Source organism: Entelurus aequoreus, linkage group LG26 (genome assembly GCF_033978785.1).
Source record: "Entelurus aequoreus isolate RoL-2023_Sb linkage group LG26, RoL_Eaeq_v1.1, whole genome shotgun sequence".
NCBI classification, from domain to species: Eukaryota; Metazoa; Chordata; class Actinopteri; order Syngnathiformes; family Syngnathidae; genus Entelurus; species Entelurus aequoreus.
The window spans coordinates 33,137,160-33,159,752 of NC_084756.1; the positions used below are offsets into that span (position 1 = coordinate 33,137,160).

At 41.1% G+C, this 22,593-nt stretch overlaps 2 protein-coding genes across 4 annotated transcripts in view; one reads left to right on the top strand and one right to left on the bottom strand.

Annotated features, from left to right (window-relative positions):
* The first annotated feature begins 1,719 nt into the window (after positions 1-1,719).
* On the top strand, positions 1,720-12,055 carry LOC133643182 (uncharacterized). The gene is made up of 2 exons (XM_062037606.1): positions 1,720-2,549; positions 12,039-12,055. The coding sequence occupies exon 1, from the start codon at positions 1,769-1,771 to the stop codon at positions 2,534-2,536; it is 768 nt and encodes a 255-aa protein (XP_061893590.1). The 5' UTR covers positions 1,720-1,768; the 3' UTR covers positions 2,537-2,549; positions 12,039-12,055.
* Positions 12,056-13,213: 1,158 nt separating this feature from the next.
* The window catches only part of slc25a55a (solute carrier family 25 member 55a), a 29,341-nt gene continuing 19,961 nt past the window's right edge, over positions 13,214-22,593 (bottom strand). For 2 of the 3 annotated variants that reach the window (XM_062038177.1, XM_062038178.1), the window contains exons 8-12: positions 19,331-19,449; positions 17,553-17,748; positions 17,325-17,479; positions 17,187-17,262; positions 13,214-14,003 (exon numbers count right to left, since the gene is read on the bottom strand). In XM_062038177.1, coding sequence (XP_061894161.1) covers positions 13,862-14,003; positions 17,187-17,262; positions 17,325-17,479; positions 17,553-17,748; positions 19,331-19,449 — 688 coding nt within the window. In that variant the 3' untranslated portion in view covers positions 13,214-13,861. The remainder of the gene's footprint in view (positions 14,004-17,186; positions 17,263-17,324; positions 17,480-17,552; positions 17,749-19,330; positions 19,450-22,593) is intronic. The other variant, XM_062038179.1, reaches the window with a different exon arrangement.

Sequence of the window (22,593 nt, forward strand, 5' to 3'; positions counted from 1 at the left end):
ATCCTTGCTCCTGATGGGTGCTGGGAGCGCCTTGCATGGCAGCTCCCTCCATCAGTGTGTGAATGTGTGTGTGAATGGGTGAATATGGAAATAGTGTCAAAGCGCTTTGAGTACCTGGAAGGTAGAAAAGCGCTATACAAGTATAACCCATTTATCATTTATTTTTTTTCAAAGTTCATGTTCAATGTTCAATATTAAAGTGCTTATCTTTAACAATAAATAGCCTAATAATAAACCAGTGTTTTGTTGCTTTTCGTGTCTTCCAAGCCTATGATAATGTGAATTAACTCATTATGACCATAATGTGTTGACACAAAAGAAATGGCAATCACTTTTACCTACAAAGGACACACAGCTAAGTAGTTAGCTTCCTATTAGCAAATTAAATTTTACATTAATTTCCATATTGTGTAAAGGACCCAAAAAAAAATTCCTGCCCTTTTCTGACTTTGAGACCCTGCCCCTCTATAATCATGTGCACGTCCCTGCTTACCTGGTTTTACGGCTTATTGAACAGTGTACTTAATAGTGATTTTTTTTAACAATCTTTACAATTTTTCATATTTTGTCCATTTTACTGCATTATTAAGTTATTTCATTACTTATTTATTTCCTATTTTTTCACTATTAAAATAGTCACACACTGTCAAAATTGCTGCTTCGGGCCAGAAATTGCTGCTGTGGTGTGTTTTAGTTGAACAAGTTTGGTCTTGCAAAACTTTTCCTACTTATTGCTCGCCAGTTCAACTCCACCCCACATTCCACAGCAAATAGCCTCACTCGGCACTCGACAGCTCCTCAAGCTGTTGAGTCTCACAGTTCTGGTCTGAAAAAGCCAATTTTCTTTTTTCTTCGACAAGTCTGCCTGAAGAAGGTACATTCGTACCGAAACGTTTTGTTGCCTTTTCACGCTCTTTTTGTCCTTTTACACCGTGGTCAGCTGGTCTTGCCGCCATTTCGACCAAAATAACCGCTCTATGGGCCAATTTAAATCCCCTCCGTGAAGAAAGTACGCGGAGGTGACTCGGGGAGACCCAGAACATCCCTTTGGTGGCCATAATCGCCCTCCCTGGGACGCACGTCGCCATAATGACGTACGTGAGATGCGCGACAGCACCCCACAGTGCACGCCCATAGAATTACACCAGACTTCCCACCTCATATTTGGAAAGGTCCGGCTTATTTTAGGCCGCCAAGCAACACAAACAATAACAATAATTATGATTCAGGTCCCTTTAAAAGAAAACTAAACACACACTATAACAAAACTAGGTAAGTACGTTGGCTACCATGATCAAGCCGGCTGTCACTAACCCAGACACGGAGGCCTTGATCATGGGGAATGCTAAAAATTTCAACTCAGCAATGGCATCGCAAGCAGGAAGTGAGGAGGAAGGGGAGGAGCTACAGCAGCTAGAGGAAACTACGGAAGCCTGACGGTATGCCATGACAGGAAGGAGTCAAAATAAAATAACAGTCAACAAAAAAAACAAAGAACTCTTCTGAGATCAAATTTACACAAACACAATACTCCAGCACCCCCCGCGGTCACAAAAGGGTCAAGCAGTAGAAAATGGATGGATGCGTCAGTAATGCTGTAGTCTCGCGAGAGAGAGCGTACGTGACGCGGGAAAAAAAATAGAGTCAAGTGGCACACTCAGCTGCCAAATAATTCTGATTCATTCAGAAAATAAAGCAAATAAAACTTAAATATCAAAATCTGGAGGCACTTGAAGGCTACATCGAAGAGTGCTACGACCGTCTCGTCATGGGGAAGCCATCTAAGACGCCAACGTCTAAAAGAAGCCGCCCGGAGGACTCACCTGGCCATGTGTCACCACCCGGTACAAACTTCACCGACATCCTGGATTCCATCGACAAGAGGCTGACTTGTTTGGATGGCCGCCTCGCACTTGTTGAGGTGCTCCACAAGGAATTCCAAGCCATCCGTGAGAGTTTGGAATTCGGACAACAGCAGGTCATGTCTCTCGCCAAGGAGAAGGCCGCTCTTCGTGAGACTGTTAAATCCCTCACCGACGGAGTGACGCAACTCACCCGGGACAACAGGAGCATGAAGGAGACGATGCTGGACCTCCAGGCGAGAAGCATGAGGGACAATCTGGTCTTCGCGGGGATACCGGAAAAGAGCGAGGAAGATCCAGAGGAAACCATCAAGTCCTTCATGGAACATCAGCTCAAGCTTCCAGCAGACACCATCAGGAACATCACCTTCCATCGCGTCCACCGGCTTGGAGACAAAAAGCCGGAGAACAGGAGGCCGAGACCCATCATAGCCAAATTGGAAGACTTCAAGCAGAAGGAGCGAGTGAGGAACCAGAGTAGAGAGCTGAAAGGATCCAACTTCAGCATCAACGACCAGTTTCCTAAGGAAATTCTCCACCGGCGACGCCATTTGTTTCCGCTTCGCAAGAAGTTTATCACCGAAGGATGCCGTGCAGTCATCGCGGTGGATCAACTTTTCATCAACGGCCAACTTTACCGTGATCCGGAAGCCACGCCGTGGCTGTATTATTAGCGTCTGAAACACGGTAAATGTTGTATTTTGTTTTTGTTATTTCATTATGCTTCAATCCCTCTCTCTCTCCCCCCTCTTGCTCACAATACACCTGTGCGTCATCATAGCGCACACGTAAACACCATACGCTCTCTCTCTCTCTTTTGGTAAACCAACATGTTTACTGTTTTACTTTTTTGTTTTCCTTTTTATGTTACTTATTTCACTACCTGTTCAATCCACCACTCTCTTCTTTTCTTTTTCTTTTATGTTTTTTGTTTTGTTTTTCTCTTTCTATTTCTCCACCTGTTGTGTGTGTCCCCTTGTCGTCATCAGCATTTACACTCACAGCTAATACATGCACAACTATACACACCTACATATATGCATGATAGGCTTACATTTAGATACATTATTTACACATCAAGTACACACATACATGCACACACTTAGTTACAGTCTAGTTTAGTATGTCCACTGTTCAGTTTGTCACTTGGAATGTGCGTGGAGTCGGGTCAAAGGAAAAAAATATAAAAATTCTTAATCATTTGAAGAGTATGCAAGCAGACATTGTTTTACTACAAGAGACTCGCCTCTCCAAGTCCGATACCTCAAAAGTGCATTCATGGCAATACCCACACACATACTTTGCTAGTTACAACTCCAAACAGAGAGGCGTAGCCATTCTCATTAGTAGAAAGGTCAACTTTACATTCCATAACTCCATTACTGACATAGAGGGAAGATACATCATTCTTAATATTTCTGTTGACGGGAGAAACTTATGTATCGCCAACATTTATGGTCCAAATGTTGATGACCCCTCCTTTTTTCACACTTTCTTCTCTTCACTTTCTCCTCACTCAAACCACTGCTTGATTCTAGGAGGGGACCTCAACTTAGTATTTAATCCAAATATAGATCGGTCCAGAGTGACTGGGAGTCACCGTGAGTCTCAATCAGTGGTAATACTTAAGCAATATATGAAGGATTATGGTCTTTGCGATGCCTGGCGTTCTTATCACCACACTCTTAGGGAATACACTTATTTTTCCCCAGTTCACCACTCATTCTCTCGCATTGATTACTTTTTAACTAGTAGCTCAATTTTATCTGATATCGCAAACATTCACATTCATCCTATCATCATCAGTGACCACGCACCTGTCTCACTTTCCCTCACTAACAAAACTATAACTGCACCTATAAAACAATGGAGACTTAATACATCATTACTAAAGGACCCAGACTTCCTCAACTATTTTAAGAAAGAATGGACAGATTTTATAGATTTTAATGATCAACCAGAAATCACGGCGTGCATTCTCTGGGAGGCCGCAAAAGTAGTTATGCGAGGAAAAATTATTTCTTATTCATCATACAAGAAAAAAAAGGAACGTTTACTAGAGCAGGAACTTGAAAATGAAATAAAAATATTAGAAATAGCTTATGCGAACTCACAAAATGAACATACTCTGAATGAACTGAGAAAACTCAAATTAGATTTAAGAGAAATAATTGATAAGAAAACTCAATTCCTGCTTCAGAGGTTACGCTTAGATAAATTTGAACATGACAATAAACCAAGCAAATATTTGGCTAACCAACTAAAATTAAACAAAGAAAAAAACTCCATACCATCCATTAAGGATTCAGCTGGGAACATTACTCACGTTCCTGAGGAAATTAACTCCATATTTAGAGACTTTTACAGAAACTTGTATACACCCCAGATTGACCCATCTCTTTCAGACATTGAGACATTTCTCAATGGTATAGACTTACCTAAATTAAATACGAGGCAGGTATCAAATTTAGATCTTGCTATTTCTGTAGATGAACTTCACGATGCTCTTCAACAGATGCCAAACAATAAAGCACCAGGGCCTGATGGGTTCCCTGTGGAGTTCTACAAAACATTCTGGTCACTGCTAGCTCCGATATTTACAAAAATGGCTTTAGAGATGAAAGAAAACTCATTCCTTCCTCCAAATATGAACTCTGCCACAATCAGTCTCTTGCTAAAACCTGATAAAGACCCAACACTTCCATCCAGTTACCGGCCAATCTCCCTGATTAATGCTGATCTTAAAATTATCTGCAAAGTATTAGCTCAAAGATTAGAAAAAGTCACTCCATATATAGTACATCCTGATCAAACAGGTTTCATCAAAGAGAGACAATCGTCCAACAATGTTCGCCGTCTACTCAATGTGATAGACTATTCTGTTATTCATAATTTAAAAACAGCTGTTGTTTCATTAGATGCTGAAAAAGCATTTGATAGAGTGAATTGGAATTTTCTTTTAGCTACTCTACAGAAATTTGGATTTGGAGACTCATTTATAGAATGGATCAAGGTCCTATATAGTTTCCCTACAGCCTCGGTTAGAACGAATAGCCAAATCTCCCCAAGGTTTAATCTTATGAGGGGCACAAGGCAAGGGTGTCCACTTTCTCCGTCACTGTTTGCTATATTTATTGAACCTCTTGCAACCGCAATTCGACAGCATGCAAATATTAAAGGCATCCATACCGCAACCGTTCATCATAAAATAAGCCTTTATGCTGATGATGTATTACTTTTCTTACAAAATCCACATTCTTCTCTTCAAGATACAATCTCACTTATCAATAAATTCAGTTCTATTTCAGATTACTCAATCAACTGGTCCAAATCTACTGTGTTACCAATAAATTTTGACTTCCAGAGCACCTCATCGATTCCACTGCATAAAGGGAACATTAAATACCTGGGAATCAATATTTCCTCCACATTGTCAGATCTGAATCGCTTGAATTACTCCCCAATCTTAAAATTGATTAAGGATGATCTGGCGCGTTGGAAAGCACTGCCAATCTCACTTATGGGAAGGGTTTCTACCGTGAAAATGATGGTCTTGCCTAGGGTTAATTATCTCTTTTCAATGATTCCAACCAAACCTTCTCAAATCTGGTTTAAATCACTAGACTCACACATCATCAGTTTCTTTGGAAGAGTAAACCAGCACGAATCAGCCTTAAAACTTTACAAAAACCAAAAGAATACGGGGGTCTAGAACTCCCAAACTTTTCATATTACTTCCTTGCAAATAAACTACAATATATACTAAAATGGACCAATCCCACTTTATTAGATAGTTTATGGTTAGAGATTGAACAATCACTTAGCCAGGAGATCCCAATTTCTAACTTGCCCTTTATTAGCCAAATTCTCCGAAAACACAACTGCTTCAAAAGTATTAATATACGCACTACCTTAACAGCTTGGTGGGAGTTTTTGAAAATAACTGGATCCCCGCTCACTCCCTGTCAATTTACGCCTATTTGGAATAATCCTGATTTTCTTTTAAACAAGAAGCCATTGAACTTTCCAACATGGTATGATAAAGGAGTCAGATGTCTTGGGGATATCATCAATGCAAACAGTTGTATCTCTTTTAAAAGTTTAATAACACAATATGCAATCAATCCTAATAAATTCCTAGAATATATACAAATCAAATATGTAATTAGCGCAAGATTCAACAAAACAACATGGGAAAGTAATCCTACGACCGTTAAATTCTTCAAAACATCTGCCCCGAAAGCTTTATCCAAATTATATGCTCTCTTATCAAAAATAGATAACACAATAAGTATCCCAACTTCCAAATGGCACTCAGACGTATCCACAAGCCTTGACCCAGAATTCTGGAAACAAATATGCCTCAATACTTCTCGTTTGATTAAGAATCCAAACTTACGACTGATTCAGCTCAAAATACTTTACAGAATACATTACACCGGTCTAAGAATGTATAAAATGGGTTTAGCCGACTCTAACATTTGTGTACACTGCTCAGATAATAAGGTAGATAACTACTTACACTCAATGTGGTTCTGTGCTCCCGTGAGTAACTTTTGGCTTGGAGTGTGCGAGAACCTATCATTAGCGTTAGAGATTCCTATTCCCATCTCCCCCGCACTCTGCCTGTTGGGTGATCTCTCCGCAACTGACTTTGATATAAACAAAACATACCTCCTTATAAATGCAATAGGCATCGCCAAGAAAACTATTCTCATGAATTGGAAATCAAAAAATAATTCATGTATAAACCTTTACAAAAACATTTTATTAGATTATGTAGTTATGGAAAGAATGTCTGCTGAATCAAAACAACAACTGACAGAATTCAGATCTCTTTGGGCACCGCTAATTGATTTCCTGACCTGATTCCCATGGGGGCCGGGGCTGGGGCTCTGTCCCGGGGGTCTTGCTCCGTGGGTGGGGGGTCGTGGGTGCCGGGGGGGCCGTGTGCCGCGGGGTCGGGTGGGCCTGGGGTGTGTTCCCTGGTGCCGGCCTGGCGGGCCGATCCGTGGGTGGTCTGGGGGCTGGGGGTGGATGGGGGTGCCTGGGCGGGGGTTGGGGTGCGGGTGGAGCTGTTGGGGGTGGCCGCCTTGGGTTGGGTGGGGGGCCGCCCCTCTCGTGGGTGGTTGGGCGGGGGGTTGCGCCCGTGGGGCCGGGGCCTTGCCGCTGTCGGGCGGGGGTCGGCTCGTGCCCCTCTGGCTTCGGGTGTCCGTGGGCTTCCTCCTTCCCCTGGGGCGCGGGGCGGGGTCTGCCCGGGGTCGCCCTACGCTGCGGCTGTGCGGGCCCGCCTGGTGCCGGCTGATTTCCTCCCTTGTTGGGGCCCCGGCGGTGCTGCCCGACTGCCCTGCGGGGGTCTCCCTCCTGTGTTTTACTCCGCCCTTATTTATTTATTAATTTTATTTATATATATACTTATATATATATATTTTTTTTTAAAATTATCTATTTAATAAATTTTATTTATTCTGTTAAATTATATACATGTATATATAGGTGCGTGTGTGTGTGTGTGTGTGTGTGTGTGTGTGTGTGTGTGTGTGTGTGTGTGTACGTTTGTATGTATGTATGGTGGAATCTGTGTGTATGTATGTAGGTACATGTGTGTGTGTCGCTGCCCCGGTGTGCATTGCTGATCGCGGCACCAGGCCTGCAGAGATGCCATGGCATGCCGGCTGTGGGTGCGGGGCTGGGCCCTTATGGCTTTTTGCCGGATGGGGTGCCTGGTGGGTGGTGGGCGGGGGGGCCTGGACGTGTGGGTATGGCTGCGGGGTTTGGTGGCGCTGGACACTGTTGGCAACCAGGCCTCATGTTTATTTTTATTTTATTTTATTTAAAGGGTTTATTTTATTTTATTTATTATTTTAATTTTAATTTTAATTTTTTATATTTATATTTTTTGTTTTTGTTTTTGTTTTGTTTTGGTGTATGTATGTGTGTGTATATGTGTGCATATGTATATGTATGTAGGTGTATATATGTGTGTGTGTGTGTGTGTATGTGTATATGCATGCATGTGTGTATGTATATGTATGTGTATATACATATATGTATGTATATGTGTATGTGTGTATGTATGTGTGTATGTGTGTGTAGGTGTGTGTATGGGTGTGGATGTCCGGTGGATCGATTGGCCTGTATGTGGATGAGTTGGGGTAGGTGGGTTGGCGGCCTCTGTGGTAGCTGGGGGTGTGCGTTGTTGTGGTTTACGGGGTAGGTCGCTTTTTTTTTTGTTTCAGGTTTCGGCGGCCGCGGGTGTTTGTACTGCGGACGGGCGGTGGTGGTGATGGTTGCTGTGGTACTGCCGGCGGTTGGCGTCGCTGTGTTGGGTTGGAGTGGTTGGGGGACTGTGGCTGGTATCTGTGCGCTTGTGGGGTTGTGGGGGCTGGCTGGCGTTGGCTTGACGGCTGGTTTGGGGGCTGGCGTGCGGACGGGGTGCATTGACTTCTTCCCCGGTTGGGGGGCACCATCCCCTGGCCGGAACTCGTATGGGTGCGTTGCTGTGTGGATGGCCGGGATGCGGTGTTTGCATTGGGCATGGGGCTGTGCAGTTTTTCTGCGTTTGGTTGCTGGTATGGGCTCTGCGGGGTTGGGTTGGGGCGGGTGGGGGCTGGCTTTGTTTGGCGGGGGGTGGGCTCGCGTGACGTCACGCTAAAGTGGTCTGGTGTGGGTCACGGGCCGTGGGGGGGGGGGCGGCTTCCTGGCCGTAGTTCCTGGTTGTCGACCGCATGGACTGGGGGGGGATGTCCGGGCCCTCTACTCCTCCTATTTATAGCACACACAGTCACACAAATACAGGACTTTGGGGGATTGTCCTGCGGGGAGGCATGGCGGGGGGTTGAGGATGCCTCCTATGGGGCTCCGGTCCTCCTGTCTTGTCCCCTGCTCGGCCATCCCTCAATCTTAGCTGCATATTAGACACTTAGGATTTGGAGGGCTCGGCTTGGTTGGGACCCACCAAGACCTTGATGTCCCCCAATTTTAATCGCATTATTAGTTCCCACAAGCATACATATCTCACTCACGCTACAGTACACGCATCAATAGGGACTGGAGGTCGGCTGTAATGGCTGACCTCCTAATTTTAACTACACAGTAGACACTCTGGGGGCCTTGTACACATGCATGTGGGGGGGTTGGGGTTCGGCGCACCCCTCATTGCCTCGTCGGCCGGCGCGGATTCCGGGGACTGCGTTCTGGTGGCCTGCCAGGCTTTTATTAATTTATTATTATTATTATTATTTTTTTTTTTTTTTTTCATGTGTATATATATGTATGTATATATATATATATATGTGTGTATGTGTGTATGTATGTATGTGTATGTGTATATGTATGTATGTGTATGTATATATGTATATATATATATTTATTTATTTTTATTTTATTTAAAAAATTTTTTTTTTTATTATTTACTTACTTTATTTTATTTAATTATTTGTATTTGTTATTTTTAATTTAATTTGTTTTTCATTTTATTATTGTTTTTTTAAATTTTTTAATTTTATTTTTTTATAAATTATTGTTATTTTTGTTTAATCTTATTATTTATTTGTGTGTGGCGTCGCGCGGGTCTCGCTTCCTGTTGGGTGGGGTCCGTGCCCGTGTGGCCCGACCTTGCGCTGTGGGGTCTCTGTTGGCGACTTGATGTGGTGGCGGCGCGGCGCCCGTGTCTGGTCTGGATACTGTGTCTCGGTTGTTTGGGCGGTGGTGTGTTTGTGCGGGTTTGGGTGGTGGGGTCTTTTGGCGGGGGGGGGGGGGGGGGTGTTGGTGTCTCTTGTTTGCGTGTTGGCGTTTGGGCTTGCTGGCGGGCTGGCGCTGGCTGGTATCTGTGATCCTGTTGGCGTGTGGTTGCCGGTCGCGTTTTTTTTTTGATCGCTTTGATTTGATTGGGTGCTGCTGGCTGTCTGTGGGTGTTGTGGCTGCTGTTTCTGCTGCCGTTTGTTTGTGGTGTGGGCGCCCGTGGCTGCTGGGTCTGGTGCAGGGGGGTGGCTGATGTTGTGACTGGTGGCAGCGCGCGCGCGTGGTGGTTGTCGGGGCTGACAAACTGTGTATATGTACGTGTATGTGTGTGTGTGTGTGTGTGTGTATGTATGTATGTATGTATGTATGTATATATATGTGTATGTGTATGCATGTGTATGTGTACATGTGTATGTATATATATATGTATGTATATTTCTGGGGGTACGTTCTGGGCCTGCCTGTTGGGTGGGGGTCGGCGCCTCAGGCTACTGCATCCGGACTGCGTGTCTGGAGCTCCTGGGTCCCGCCGTCCATCCCTTCCGGGTGCCCGTCTTGGTTGGGGCCTGCTGGGTTTGGTCCCTGCGTCTACTGTGGTGGCTTGGTGCTGCAGGGTATTCCGAGGTGCTGCGAGTCGGCCAGTTGTTGGGGTAGCGACCTTGTGTGTCAGCATGTCTGTGATCTTCTTTTAATTCTTTATTTATTTATTTATTTATTTATTTTTATAAATAGATTTAATTATTTATTTATTTATTTTTGCCCCCCCTTTTTAAAAAAAATTTTTTTTTTATAAATATTATTATTATTATTATTATGTATTTATTTATTTTATTTATTTATTCCCCTACCTCAGGGGGGGGGGGGGGACTCGGCGGGGCGGTTGCTGGTTGTTCCATCTCCATCGTTGGGGTCCCTGCGGGTGGGGTGGGTGGTTCCTGTGGCCCCGTGCTGGGTGGTCCTGTGGCGGCCGGCTTGGGTGGGGTGGCCGTGGGCTGGCCTCGCCGCGCTCTCCGGGGATGGGGGGGGGGCTCGTGGGGGCCCTGTTGCCGGTGGGGCGGGGGCGGTCTTCCTGTCCGGTTGCGGGGGGTCTCCGGGCCCCTCGGGCGGGGCGTCCCGCCTTTCTGTCCGTGTGGGGTGTGGTCTCTCGCTGGCTTGGGGTTTGGCTGCCCCCTGTTTTTCTCGTGCCTTGTCCTCTGCCGGGTGCGTCTGTCTGCGGCCTGCTGCTGGCCCTTGTGGGCGGCACGGTGGGCCAGGCTCTGGGGTTCCTGTCGCTGTCCGGCTTGGCTGCGTGGGGGCGGTGGCCCCTGGTTCCCTGGGCACCACACCTACTGTTTGTGGGATGGGTTCTCGGGGAGACTGGGGCCGTACTCTGGCTCCCGCACACACTGGGAGTCAAATGTATTGTACATGCAAATTCACATATACTCACACACATACATACACACATACATAGGTACCTACGCTCCCACATACATATACAAATAAATACAGTACATATTTACACACTCAAAGTTCGTACATCCACACGCACATTTCATTATACAAACATACTGTATACACATACTGTACATATACATTCACTGTAAAAACATACATATACACATACTGTACATATACATTCACTGTACAAACACACACATACACATACTACACATATACATTCACTGTACAAACACACACATACACATACTACACATACATTCACTGTACAAACACACACATACATATACTGTACATATACATTCACTGTTCAAACACACATACTGTATACACATACTGTACATATACATTCGCTGTACACACATATACACATACTGTACATATACATTCACTGTACAAGCACACATACACATACTGTACATATACAAGTACATATGCACACATACACTCATGCACATAATCAAGTTTCATCAAACATATATTAACGTTGTTGCCCTAGGGTAAACTGGGTATAACACATGGCACACTGACAAAGCTTAACCTATTGTTACTATAACAATCTACAAGGTTAAGGTTGCTTCTCTTTCTTCCCCTCCATTTTTCTGCATTCTTTCGTATCTCAAGTTATCATTACGTATATGTATTGTTGCATTTGAACAATTGTATTGTTGATAATAAAGGTAAAGTACTGGTATTGTTTATTATCAATAGCACTATTTCTATTGGTATTCATATTGCTCCATTTTTAGTGTAATAATGCTCATTGTCATTTCTGTATTTTTATTTTTGCTAACTGCTTATTTGCTATTACTTTTACCATCATATTTGTACATGTCGTATTTGCTGATGTTGCTCTGTTGTTGTTTTTGTCTCTCTGTCTAATCCCCCTCTTGTCCCCACAATTCCCCCCTCTGTCTTCCTTTTTCTCTCTTTCTATCCCCTCCTGCTCCGGCCCGGCTGCACCAAATGATAATATAAATACATTTAATAAAGTCAAAATACAAGTAAGGCAACAAGAGAAGTATCCAACACTTCTCTTTTGTAAAGTAAATTTGAACAGCCGATATGGGCATCTACATCTGCTATATGATTTGCCCGAGAAGCTGGGCAGGACATTATAAAAATAAAAAAAAAATTTAAAAAAAAATGGATGGATGGACAATACTTCAATAACCAAATAAAACCATTCCGAAACAATAAAGTGCATTTTTAACTACGTTACACAGATATGATCATTGACAACAATATGATTTGTCTGAGTGGCTGGACAGAACATATATAAACATGTTTATATGTGTGTATATATGTATACATATATAAATTATGTTGTAGAAACACATTTTATGTGTGAGTGTTTGTCCAGAAGAACCATTTTGATACAGGAATTTAAGTAGCACTGTAATTGGTATCCAATAAATTCACTAACACAGAGAGCAGTATATTGCATGTTTAATGTTTACCTTCATAAACAGTACAAAAATAGTTTCAGTCATATTTCACCAAGGCATTGCTCCTGGATGACAGGACTTTGATGACAATGTGCATAAGAAATGGACCTGATGATGTGGACACATTCATAAAGACAATGTAACACATTCCAAAATACATAATGTAATGACACAATGTAACACACATTGATAAAGACACAATGTAACACACAATGTGCATGGATGCATCCTTGAGGACTCACCATTGATTTGGCAACAGCATGGTCTCACGTAAACACTGATGTCTCACGTAAACATTGATGTCTCACGTAAACACTGATGTCTCACGTAAACACTGATGTCTCACGTAAACACTGATGTCTCACGTAAACACTGATGTCTCACGTAAACATTGATGTCTCACGTAAACACTGATGTCTCACGTAAACACTGATGTCTCACGTAAACACTGATGTCTCACGTAAACACTGATGTCTCACGTAAACATTGATGTCTCACGTAAACACTGATGTCTCACGTAAACATTGATGTCTCACGTAAACACTGATGTCTCACGTAAACATTGATGTCTCACGTAAACACTGATGTCTCACGTAAACACTGATGTCTCACGTAAACACTGATGTCTCACGTAAACACTGATGTCTCACGTAAACACTGATGTCTCACGTAAACATTGATGTCTCACGTAAACACTGATGTCTCACGTAAACACTGATGTCTCACGTAAACACTGATGTCTCACGTAAACATTGATGTCTCACGTAAACACTGATGTCTCACGTAAACATTGATGTCTCACGTAAACACTGATGTCTCACGTAAACATTGATGTCTATGTAAACACTGATGTCTCACGTAAACATTGATGTCTCACGTAAACACTGATGTCTCACGTAAACACTGATGTCTCACGTAAACATTGATGTCTATGTAAACATTGATGTCTCACGTAAACACTGATGTCTCACGTAAACACTGATGTCTCACGTAAACATTGATGTCTCACGTAAACATTGATGTCTCACGTAAACATTGATGTCTATGTAAACATTTGAGGATGAGGAAGGTCCTTCACACAGTAAGGAGATCTTCACTGAAATCTGTAACATGACAACACAAACTACACAAGTGGAATATTCTGACAGGAAAGAACTTCTGGTGGCTCCTAGTTCCTTGGTCTTCATCAGAGGAGCAAAGAGGACTAAGAGTCAGTGGAGCCAGTAAGGCTGCCACAGGTTTCCAGTGCAAGTGTGGACCATGGCCACCTGACTTCAGTCACCATAGTCTTCTTTCTTTTGGGAGGTCAACTGAAAGCAGGAAGCTGCCACTTGCTACTCTCGTCTGGTCTCTCAGGAGGACTTGGTCTCATGGACACTTGTCCAGGATGTATTCTCCAACACCCACCAAGTACATGACCTGGGCGATCCCAAAGAGCGGGGCGATGACCAGGGCCCGGCAGGCGGCACCCTTCAGGAAGGCCGACGCCCCCTCCTTGCGCAGGATTTGACTGTGGACACAAAGTATGACTAGATCATCAAGAGGTTCTCTACTTCAACTACCAGGTAGGATTTGACTATGGACACAAAGTATGACTAGATCATCAAGAGGTTCTCTACTTCAACTACCAGGTAGGATTTGACTGTGGACACAAAGTATGACTAGATCATCAAGAGGTTCTCTACTTCAACTACCAGGTAGGATTTGACTGTGGACACAAAGTATGACAAGATCATCAAGAGGTTCTCTACTTCAACTACCAGGTAGGATTTGACTGTGGACACAAAGTATGACTAGATCATCAAGAGGTTCTCTACTTCAACTACCAGGTAGGATTTGACTATGGACACAAAGTATGACAAGATCATCAAGAGGTTCTCTACTTCAACTACCAGGTAGGATTTGACTGTGGACACAAAGTATGACTAGATCATCAAGAGGTTCTCTACTTCAACTACCAGGTAGGATTTGACTGTGGACACAAAGTATGACTAGATCATCAAGAGGTTCTCTACTTCAACTACCAGGTAGGATTTGACTGTGGACACAAAGTATGACAAGATCATCAAGAGGTTCTCTACTTCAACTACCAGGTAGGATTTGACTGTGGACACAAAGTATGACTAGATCATCAAGAGGTTCTCTACTTCAACTACCAGGTAGGATTTGACTGTGGACACAAAGTATGACTAGATCATCAAGAGGTTCTCTACTTCAACTACCAGGTAGGATTTGACTGTGGACACAAAGTATGACTAGATCATCAAGAGGTTCTCTACTTAAACTACCAGGTAGGATTTGACTATGGACACAAAGTATGACTAGATCATCAAGAGGTTCTCTACTTTGACTACCAGGTAGGATTTGACTGTGGACACAAAGTATGACTAGATCATCAAGAGGTTCTCTACTTCAACTACCAGGTAGGATTTGACTATGGACACAAAGTATGACAAGATCATCAAGAGGTTCTCTACTTTGACTACCAGGTAGGATTTGACTGTGGACACAAAGTATGACTAGATCATCAAGAGGTTCTCTACTCAAACTACCAGGTAGGATTTGACTATGGACACAAAGTATGACAAGATCATCAAGAGGTTCTCTACTTTGACTACCAGGTAGGATTTGACTGTGGACACAAAGTATGACTAGATCATCAAGAGGTTCTCTACTTCAACTACCAGGTAGGATTTGACTGTGGACACAAAGTATGACTAGATCATCAAGAGGTTCTCTACTTCAACTACCAGGTAGGATTTGACTGTGGACACAAAGTATGACTAGATCATCAAGAGGTTCTCTACTTCAACTACCAGGTAGGATTTGACTGTGGACACAAAGTATGACTAGATCATCAAGAGGTTCTCTACTTAAACTACCAGGTAGGATTTGACTATGGACACAAAGTATGACTAGATCATCAAGAGGTTCTCTACTTTGACTACCAGGTAGGGTTTGACTGTGGACACAAAGTATGACTAGATCATCAAGAGGTTCTCTACTTCAACTACCAGGTAGGATTTGACTATGGACACAAAGTATGACAAGATCATCAAGAGGTTCTCTACTTTGACTACCAGGTAGGATTTGACTGTGGACACAAAGTATGACTAGATCATCAAGAGGTTCTCTACTCAAACTACCAGGTAGGATTTGACTATGGACACAAAGTATGACAAGATCATCAAGAGGTTCTCTACTTTGACTACCAGGTAGGATTTGACTGTGGACACAAAGTATGACAAGATCATCAAGAGGTTCTCTACTTCAACTACCAGGTAGGATTTGACTGTGGACACAAAGTATGACTAGATCATCACAAGGTTCTCTACTCAAACTACCAGGTAGGATTTGACTATGGACACAAAGTATGACTAGATCATCAAGAGGTTCTCTACTTAAACTACCAGGTAGGATTTGACTATGGACACAAAGTATGACTAGATCATCAAGAGGTTCTCTACTTTGACTACCAGGTAGGATTTGACTGTGGACACAAAGTATGACTAGATCATCAAGAGGTTCTCTACTTCAACTACCAGGTAGGATTTGACTATGGACACAAAGTATGACAAGATCATCAAGAGGTTCTCTACTTTGACTACCAGGTAGGATTTGACTGTGGACACAAAGTATGACTAGATCATCAAGAGGTTCTCTACTCAAACTACCAGGTAGGATTTGACTATGGACACAAAGTATGACAAGATCATCAAGAGGTTCTCTACTTTGACTACCAGGTAGGATTTGACTGTGGACACAAAGTATGACTAGATCATCAAGAGGTTCTCTACTCAAACTACCAGGTAGGATTTGACTATGGACACAAAGTATGACAAGATCATCAAGAGGTTCTCTACTTTGACTACCAGGTAGGATTTGACTGTGGACACAAAGTATGACTAGATCATCAAGAGGTTCTCTACTTCAACTACCAGGTAGGATTTGACTGTGGACACAAAGTATGACTAGATCATCACAAGGTTCTCTACTCAAACTACCAGGTAGGATTTGACTATGGACACAAAGTATGACTAGATCATCAAGAGGTTCTCTACTTAAACTACCAGGTAGGATTTGACTATGGACACAAAGTATGACTAGATCATCAAGAGGTTCTCTACTTTGACTACCAGGTAGGATTTGACTGTGGACACAAAGTATGACTAGATCATCAAGAGGTTCTCTACTTCAACTACCAGGTAGGATTTGACTGTGGACACAAAGTATGACTAGATCATCAAGAGGTTCTCTACTCAAACTACCAGGTAGGATTTGACTATGGACACAAAGTATGACAAGATCATCAAGAGGTTCTCTACTTTGACTACCAGGTAGGATTTGACTGTGGACACAAAGTATGACTAGATCATCAAGAGGTTCTCTACTTCAACTACCAGGTAGGATTTGACTATGGACACAAAGTATGACAAGATCATCAAGAGGTTCTCTACTTTGACTACCAGGTAGGATTTGACTGTGGACACAAAGTATGACAAGATCATCAAGAGGTTCTCTACTTCGACTACCAGGTAGGATTTGACTATGGACACAAAGTATGACTAGATCATCAAGAGGTTCTCTACTTAAACTAGCAGGTAGGATTTGACTGTGGACACAAAGTATGACAAGATCATCAAGAGGTTCTCTACTTGGACTACCAGGTGATGTTGAGGTACGGGTGTCTCACCTCACACAGTCAACTACTCCGCTGTAAGTCTCCTCGGTGGAGCCCTTGGTCAGCGACTGCAGTCTGGTCTTCACCACTGGAAGAAGAGAGTATTAGGAGGAGGAGGACTCAGCACTTGGTTTCAGACCTGAGACTCACCATCACAGGGGTTGACAGCCACGGCAGCAGCAGAACCTGCCACACAGCCTGAGAGGAAGGCCCAGTAGAAGGGTGAGGATTCCTGTGGACCTGGTTGGCCCAGTTTGTTGAGGTTAGCAAACAAGGGGAAGTAGACCACGGAGAAGGGGACGTCCCTGAGAAGAAGGAGCATGCTTTAGATGTGAAGACAGGGTAGATGTTTGGTGGGGGGGGGGGACAAGTAGGTACCTCATCAGTGTTGCCCCCAGGCCTTTGTAGAGGCCCTGGATACCCTGAGTCTGGAGGAGCTCCTTGGCTATCTGTGTGGCCGACACGGCCCGCGGAGGCGTGGCTGCGGTGCAGGAGTTGTAGGACCGGCTGAGCAGAGTGGTGGGGGCCACCAGCTTGGTGGGGGATGCCATTACGGGCTTTTGTTGTTGGGCCGCTGAGGAGAGAACAACACAAACACACTTTCAACATGCATGCTGGGCAAGAAAAACTCTGCTGGTGTAGGCCGGACAATTCATCACATTATCATTACAACTTTTTGTAACATAAAAATACATCTCATCTGTTGTGAACCACATCAGGGATGTAACATCAATGTACAAATAATCATACACACACACACGCACACAACACATGTCATCTGTTGTGTTGTTGTGAACCACATCATGGATGTAACATCAATGTACAAACAATCATACACACACACACACACACACACACACACACACACACACACACACACACACACACACACACACACACACACACAACACATGTCATCTGTTGTGTTGTTGTGAAAGACATCATGGATGTAACATCAATGTACACACAATCATACACACACACACAACACATGTCATCTGTTGTGTTGTTGTGAACGACATCATGGATGTAACATCAATGTACAAACAATCATACACACACAACACATGTCATCTGTTGTGTTGTGAACCACATCATGGATGTAACATCAATGTACAAACAATCATACACACACAACCGTCATCTGTTGTGTTGTTGTGAACGACATCATGGATGTAACATCAATGTACAAACAATCATACACACACACACACAACACATGTCATCTGTTGTGTTGTTGTGAATGACATCATGGATGTAACATCAATGTACAAACAATCATACACACACAACACATGTCATCTGTTGTGTTGTTGTGAACGACATCATGGATGTAACATCAATGTACAAACAATCATACACACACAACGCATGTCATCTGTTGTGTTGTTGTGAACAACATCATGGATGTAACATCAATGTACAAAATCATACACACACACACAACACATGTCATCTGTTGTGTTGTTGTGAACGACATCATGGATGTAACATCAATGTACAAAATCAAACACACACACAACACATGTCATCTGTTGTGTTGTTGTGAACGACATCATGGATGTAACAGCAATGTACAAACAATCATACACACACAACACATGTCATCTGTTGTGTTGTTGTGAACGACATCATGGATGTAACATCAATGTACAAACAATCATACACACACAACACATCTCATCTGTTGTGTTGTTGTGAACGACATCATGGATGTAACATCAATGTACAAACAATCATACACACACACACAACACAGCCACACACTTCCTCCCTCCACAATAACAGCGCTGTGCGACACTCCGGTCTGACGGCTTTTACAAAATAAAGGTTTCAAAAAGTTGCTATTATTTAACTTTATTGCTATTACTGACATTATTTTACTTGTGTATTCATTACTAATTTATATCCTTTATTATTTAAAGTTGTGTATTGGTGGTGCAAAAATACTGTTTTCAAATTAATGGTTATTTGTTTTTATTAATCGTGATTTCAAATTGAATCAACATAATGGTGAGAATTATTTTAGGCATAATGGTGCAAGCCTGACTAGGGGTACGCATCATGGTAGATGACAACATTCTAAGGTAATGATTAATACAGGTGTGATCATACTTTTCAAACATATAGTTTCCATCATTGTTATGTCTTCTCACCCAGTCTGCCAGCATCCTGCAACTGTATCTTCAGCATCTCCATGGGTGTGGTGACAATGACCTGACACATGCCTGCACCACAACCAGCTAGCATCTCTTTGAAGACAGTCAAGCCCTGCCTGCAACATCATATAGTTAGTATTACATGAGTGCAACATCATATAGTTAGTATTACATGAGTGCAACATCATATAGTTAGTATTACATGAGTGATATAGTTAGTATTACATGAGTGCAACATCATATAGTTAGTATTACATGAGTGATATAGTTAGTATTACATGAGTGCAACATCATATAGTTAGTATTACATGAGTGCAACATCATATAGTTAGTATTACATGAGTGATATAGTTAGTATTACATGAGTGCAACATCATATAGTTAGTATTACATGAGTGATATAGTTAGTATTACATGAGTGCAACATCATATAGTTAGTATTACATGAGTGCAACATCATATAGTTAGTATTACATGAGTGATATAGTTAGTATTACATGAGTGCAACATCATATAGTTAGTATTACATGAGTGATATAGTTAGTATTACATGAGTGCAACATCATATAGTTAGTATTACATGAGTGCAACATCATATAGTTAGTATTACATGAGTGCAACATCATATAGTTAGTATTACATGAGTGCAACATCATATAGTTAGTATTACATGAGTGATATAGTTAGTATTACATGAGTGCAACATCATATAGTTAGTATTACATGAGTGCAACATCATATAGTTAGTATTACATGAGTGATATAGTTAGTATTACATGAGTGCAACATCATATAGTTAGTATTACATGAGTGCAACATCATATAGTTAGTATTACATGAGTGATATAGTTAGTATTACATGAGTGCAACATCATATAGTTAGTATTACATGAGTGCAACATCATATAGTTAGTATTACATGAGTGCAACATCATATAGTTAGTATTACATGAGTGCAACATCATATAGTTAGTATTACATGAGTGATATAGTTAGTATTACATGAGTGCAACATCATATAGTTAGTATTACATGAGTGCAACATCATATAGTTAGTATTACATGAGTGATATAGTTAGTATTACATGAGTGCAACATCATATAGTTAGTATTACATGAGTGCAACATCATATAGTTAGTATTACATGAGTGCAACATCATATAGTTAGTATTACATGAGTGCAACATCATATAGTTAGTATTACATGAGTGCAACATCATATAGTTAGTATTACATGAGTGCAACATCATATAGTTAGTATTACATGAGTGATATAGTTAGTATTACATGAGTGCAACATCATATAGTTAGTATTACATGAGTGATATAGTTAGTATTACATGAGTGCAACATCATATAGTTAGTATTACATGAGTGCAACATCATATAGTTAGTATTACATGAGTGATATAGTTAGTATTACATGAGTGCAACATCATATAGTTAGTATTACATGAGTGATATAGTTAGTATTACATGAGTGCAACATCATATAGTTAGTATTACATGAGTGCAACATCATATAGTTAGTATTACATGAGTGATATAGTTAGTATTACATGAGTGCAACATCATATAGTTAGTATTACATGAGTGATATAGTTAGTATTACATGAGTGCAACATCATATAGTTAGTATTACATGAGTGCAACATCATATAGTTAGTATTACATGAGTGCAACATCATATAGTTAGTATTACATGAGTGCAACATCATATAGTTAGTATTACATGAGTGATATAGTTAGTATTACATGAGTGCAACATCATATAGTTAGTATTACATGAGTGCAACATCATATAGTTAGTATTACATGAGTGATATAGTTAGTATTACATGAGTGCAACATCATATAGTTAGTATTACATGAGTGCAACATCATATAGTTAGTATTACATGAGTGATATAGTTAGTATTACATGAGTGCAACATCATATAGTTAGTATTACATGAGTGCAACATCATATAGTTAGTATTACATGAGTGCAACATCATATAGTTAGTATTACATGAGTGCAACATCATATAGTTAGTATTACATGAGTGATATAGTTAGTATTACATGAGTGCAACATCATATAGTTAGTATTACATGAGTGCAACATCATATAGTTAGTATTACATGAGTGATATAGTTAGTATTACATGAGTGCAACATCATATAGTTAGTATTACATGAGTGCAACATCATATAGTTAGTATTACATGAGTGCAACATCATATAGTTAGTATTACATGAGTGCAACATCATATAGTTAGTATTACATGAGTGCAACATCATATAGTTAGTATTACATGAGTGCAACATCATATAGTTAGTATTACATGAGTGATATAGTTAGTATTACATGAGTGCAACATCATATAGTTAGTATTACATGAGTGATATAGTTAGTATTACATGAGTGCAACATCATATAGTTAGTATTACATGAGTGATATAGTTAGTATTACATGAGTGCAACATCATATAGTTAGTATTACATGAGTGCAACATCATATAGTTAGTATTACATGAGTGATATAGTTAGTATTACATGAGTGCAACATCATATAGTTAGTATTACATGAGTGATATAGTTAGTATTACATGAGTGCAACATCATATAGTTAGTATTACATGAGTGCAACATCATATAGTTAGTATTACATGAGTGATATAGTTAGTATTACATGAGTGCAACATCATATAGTTAGTATTACATGAGTGATATAGTTAGTATTACATGAGTGCAACATCATATAGTTAGTATTACATGAGTGCAACATCATATAGTTAGTATTACATGAGTGCAACATCATATAGTTAGTATTACATGAGTGCAACATCATATAGTTAGTATTACATGAGTGATATAGTTAGTATTACATGAGTGCAACATCATATAGTTAGTATTACATGAGTGATATAGTTAGTATTACATGAGTGCAACATCATATAGTTAGTATTACATGAGTGCAACATCATATAGTTAGTATTACATGAGTGCAACATCATATAGTTAGTATTACATGAGTGCAACATCATATAGTTAGTATTACATGAGTGATATAGTTAGTATTACATGAGTGCAACATCATATAGTTAGTATTACATGAGTGCAACATCATATAGTTAGTATTACATGAGTGATATAGTTAGTATTACATGAGTGCAACATCATATAGTTAGTATTACATGAGTGCAACATCATATAGTTAGTATTACATGAGTGCAACATCATATAGTTAGTATTACATGAGTGCAACATCATATA

Bases quoted from the DNA above. Each gene is read 5' to 3' on its own strand.
- LOC133643182 (XM_062037606.1), top strand. From the start codon at position 1,769: ATGGGGAAGCCATCTAAGACGCCAACGTCTAAAAGAAGCCGCCCGGAG.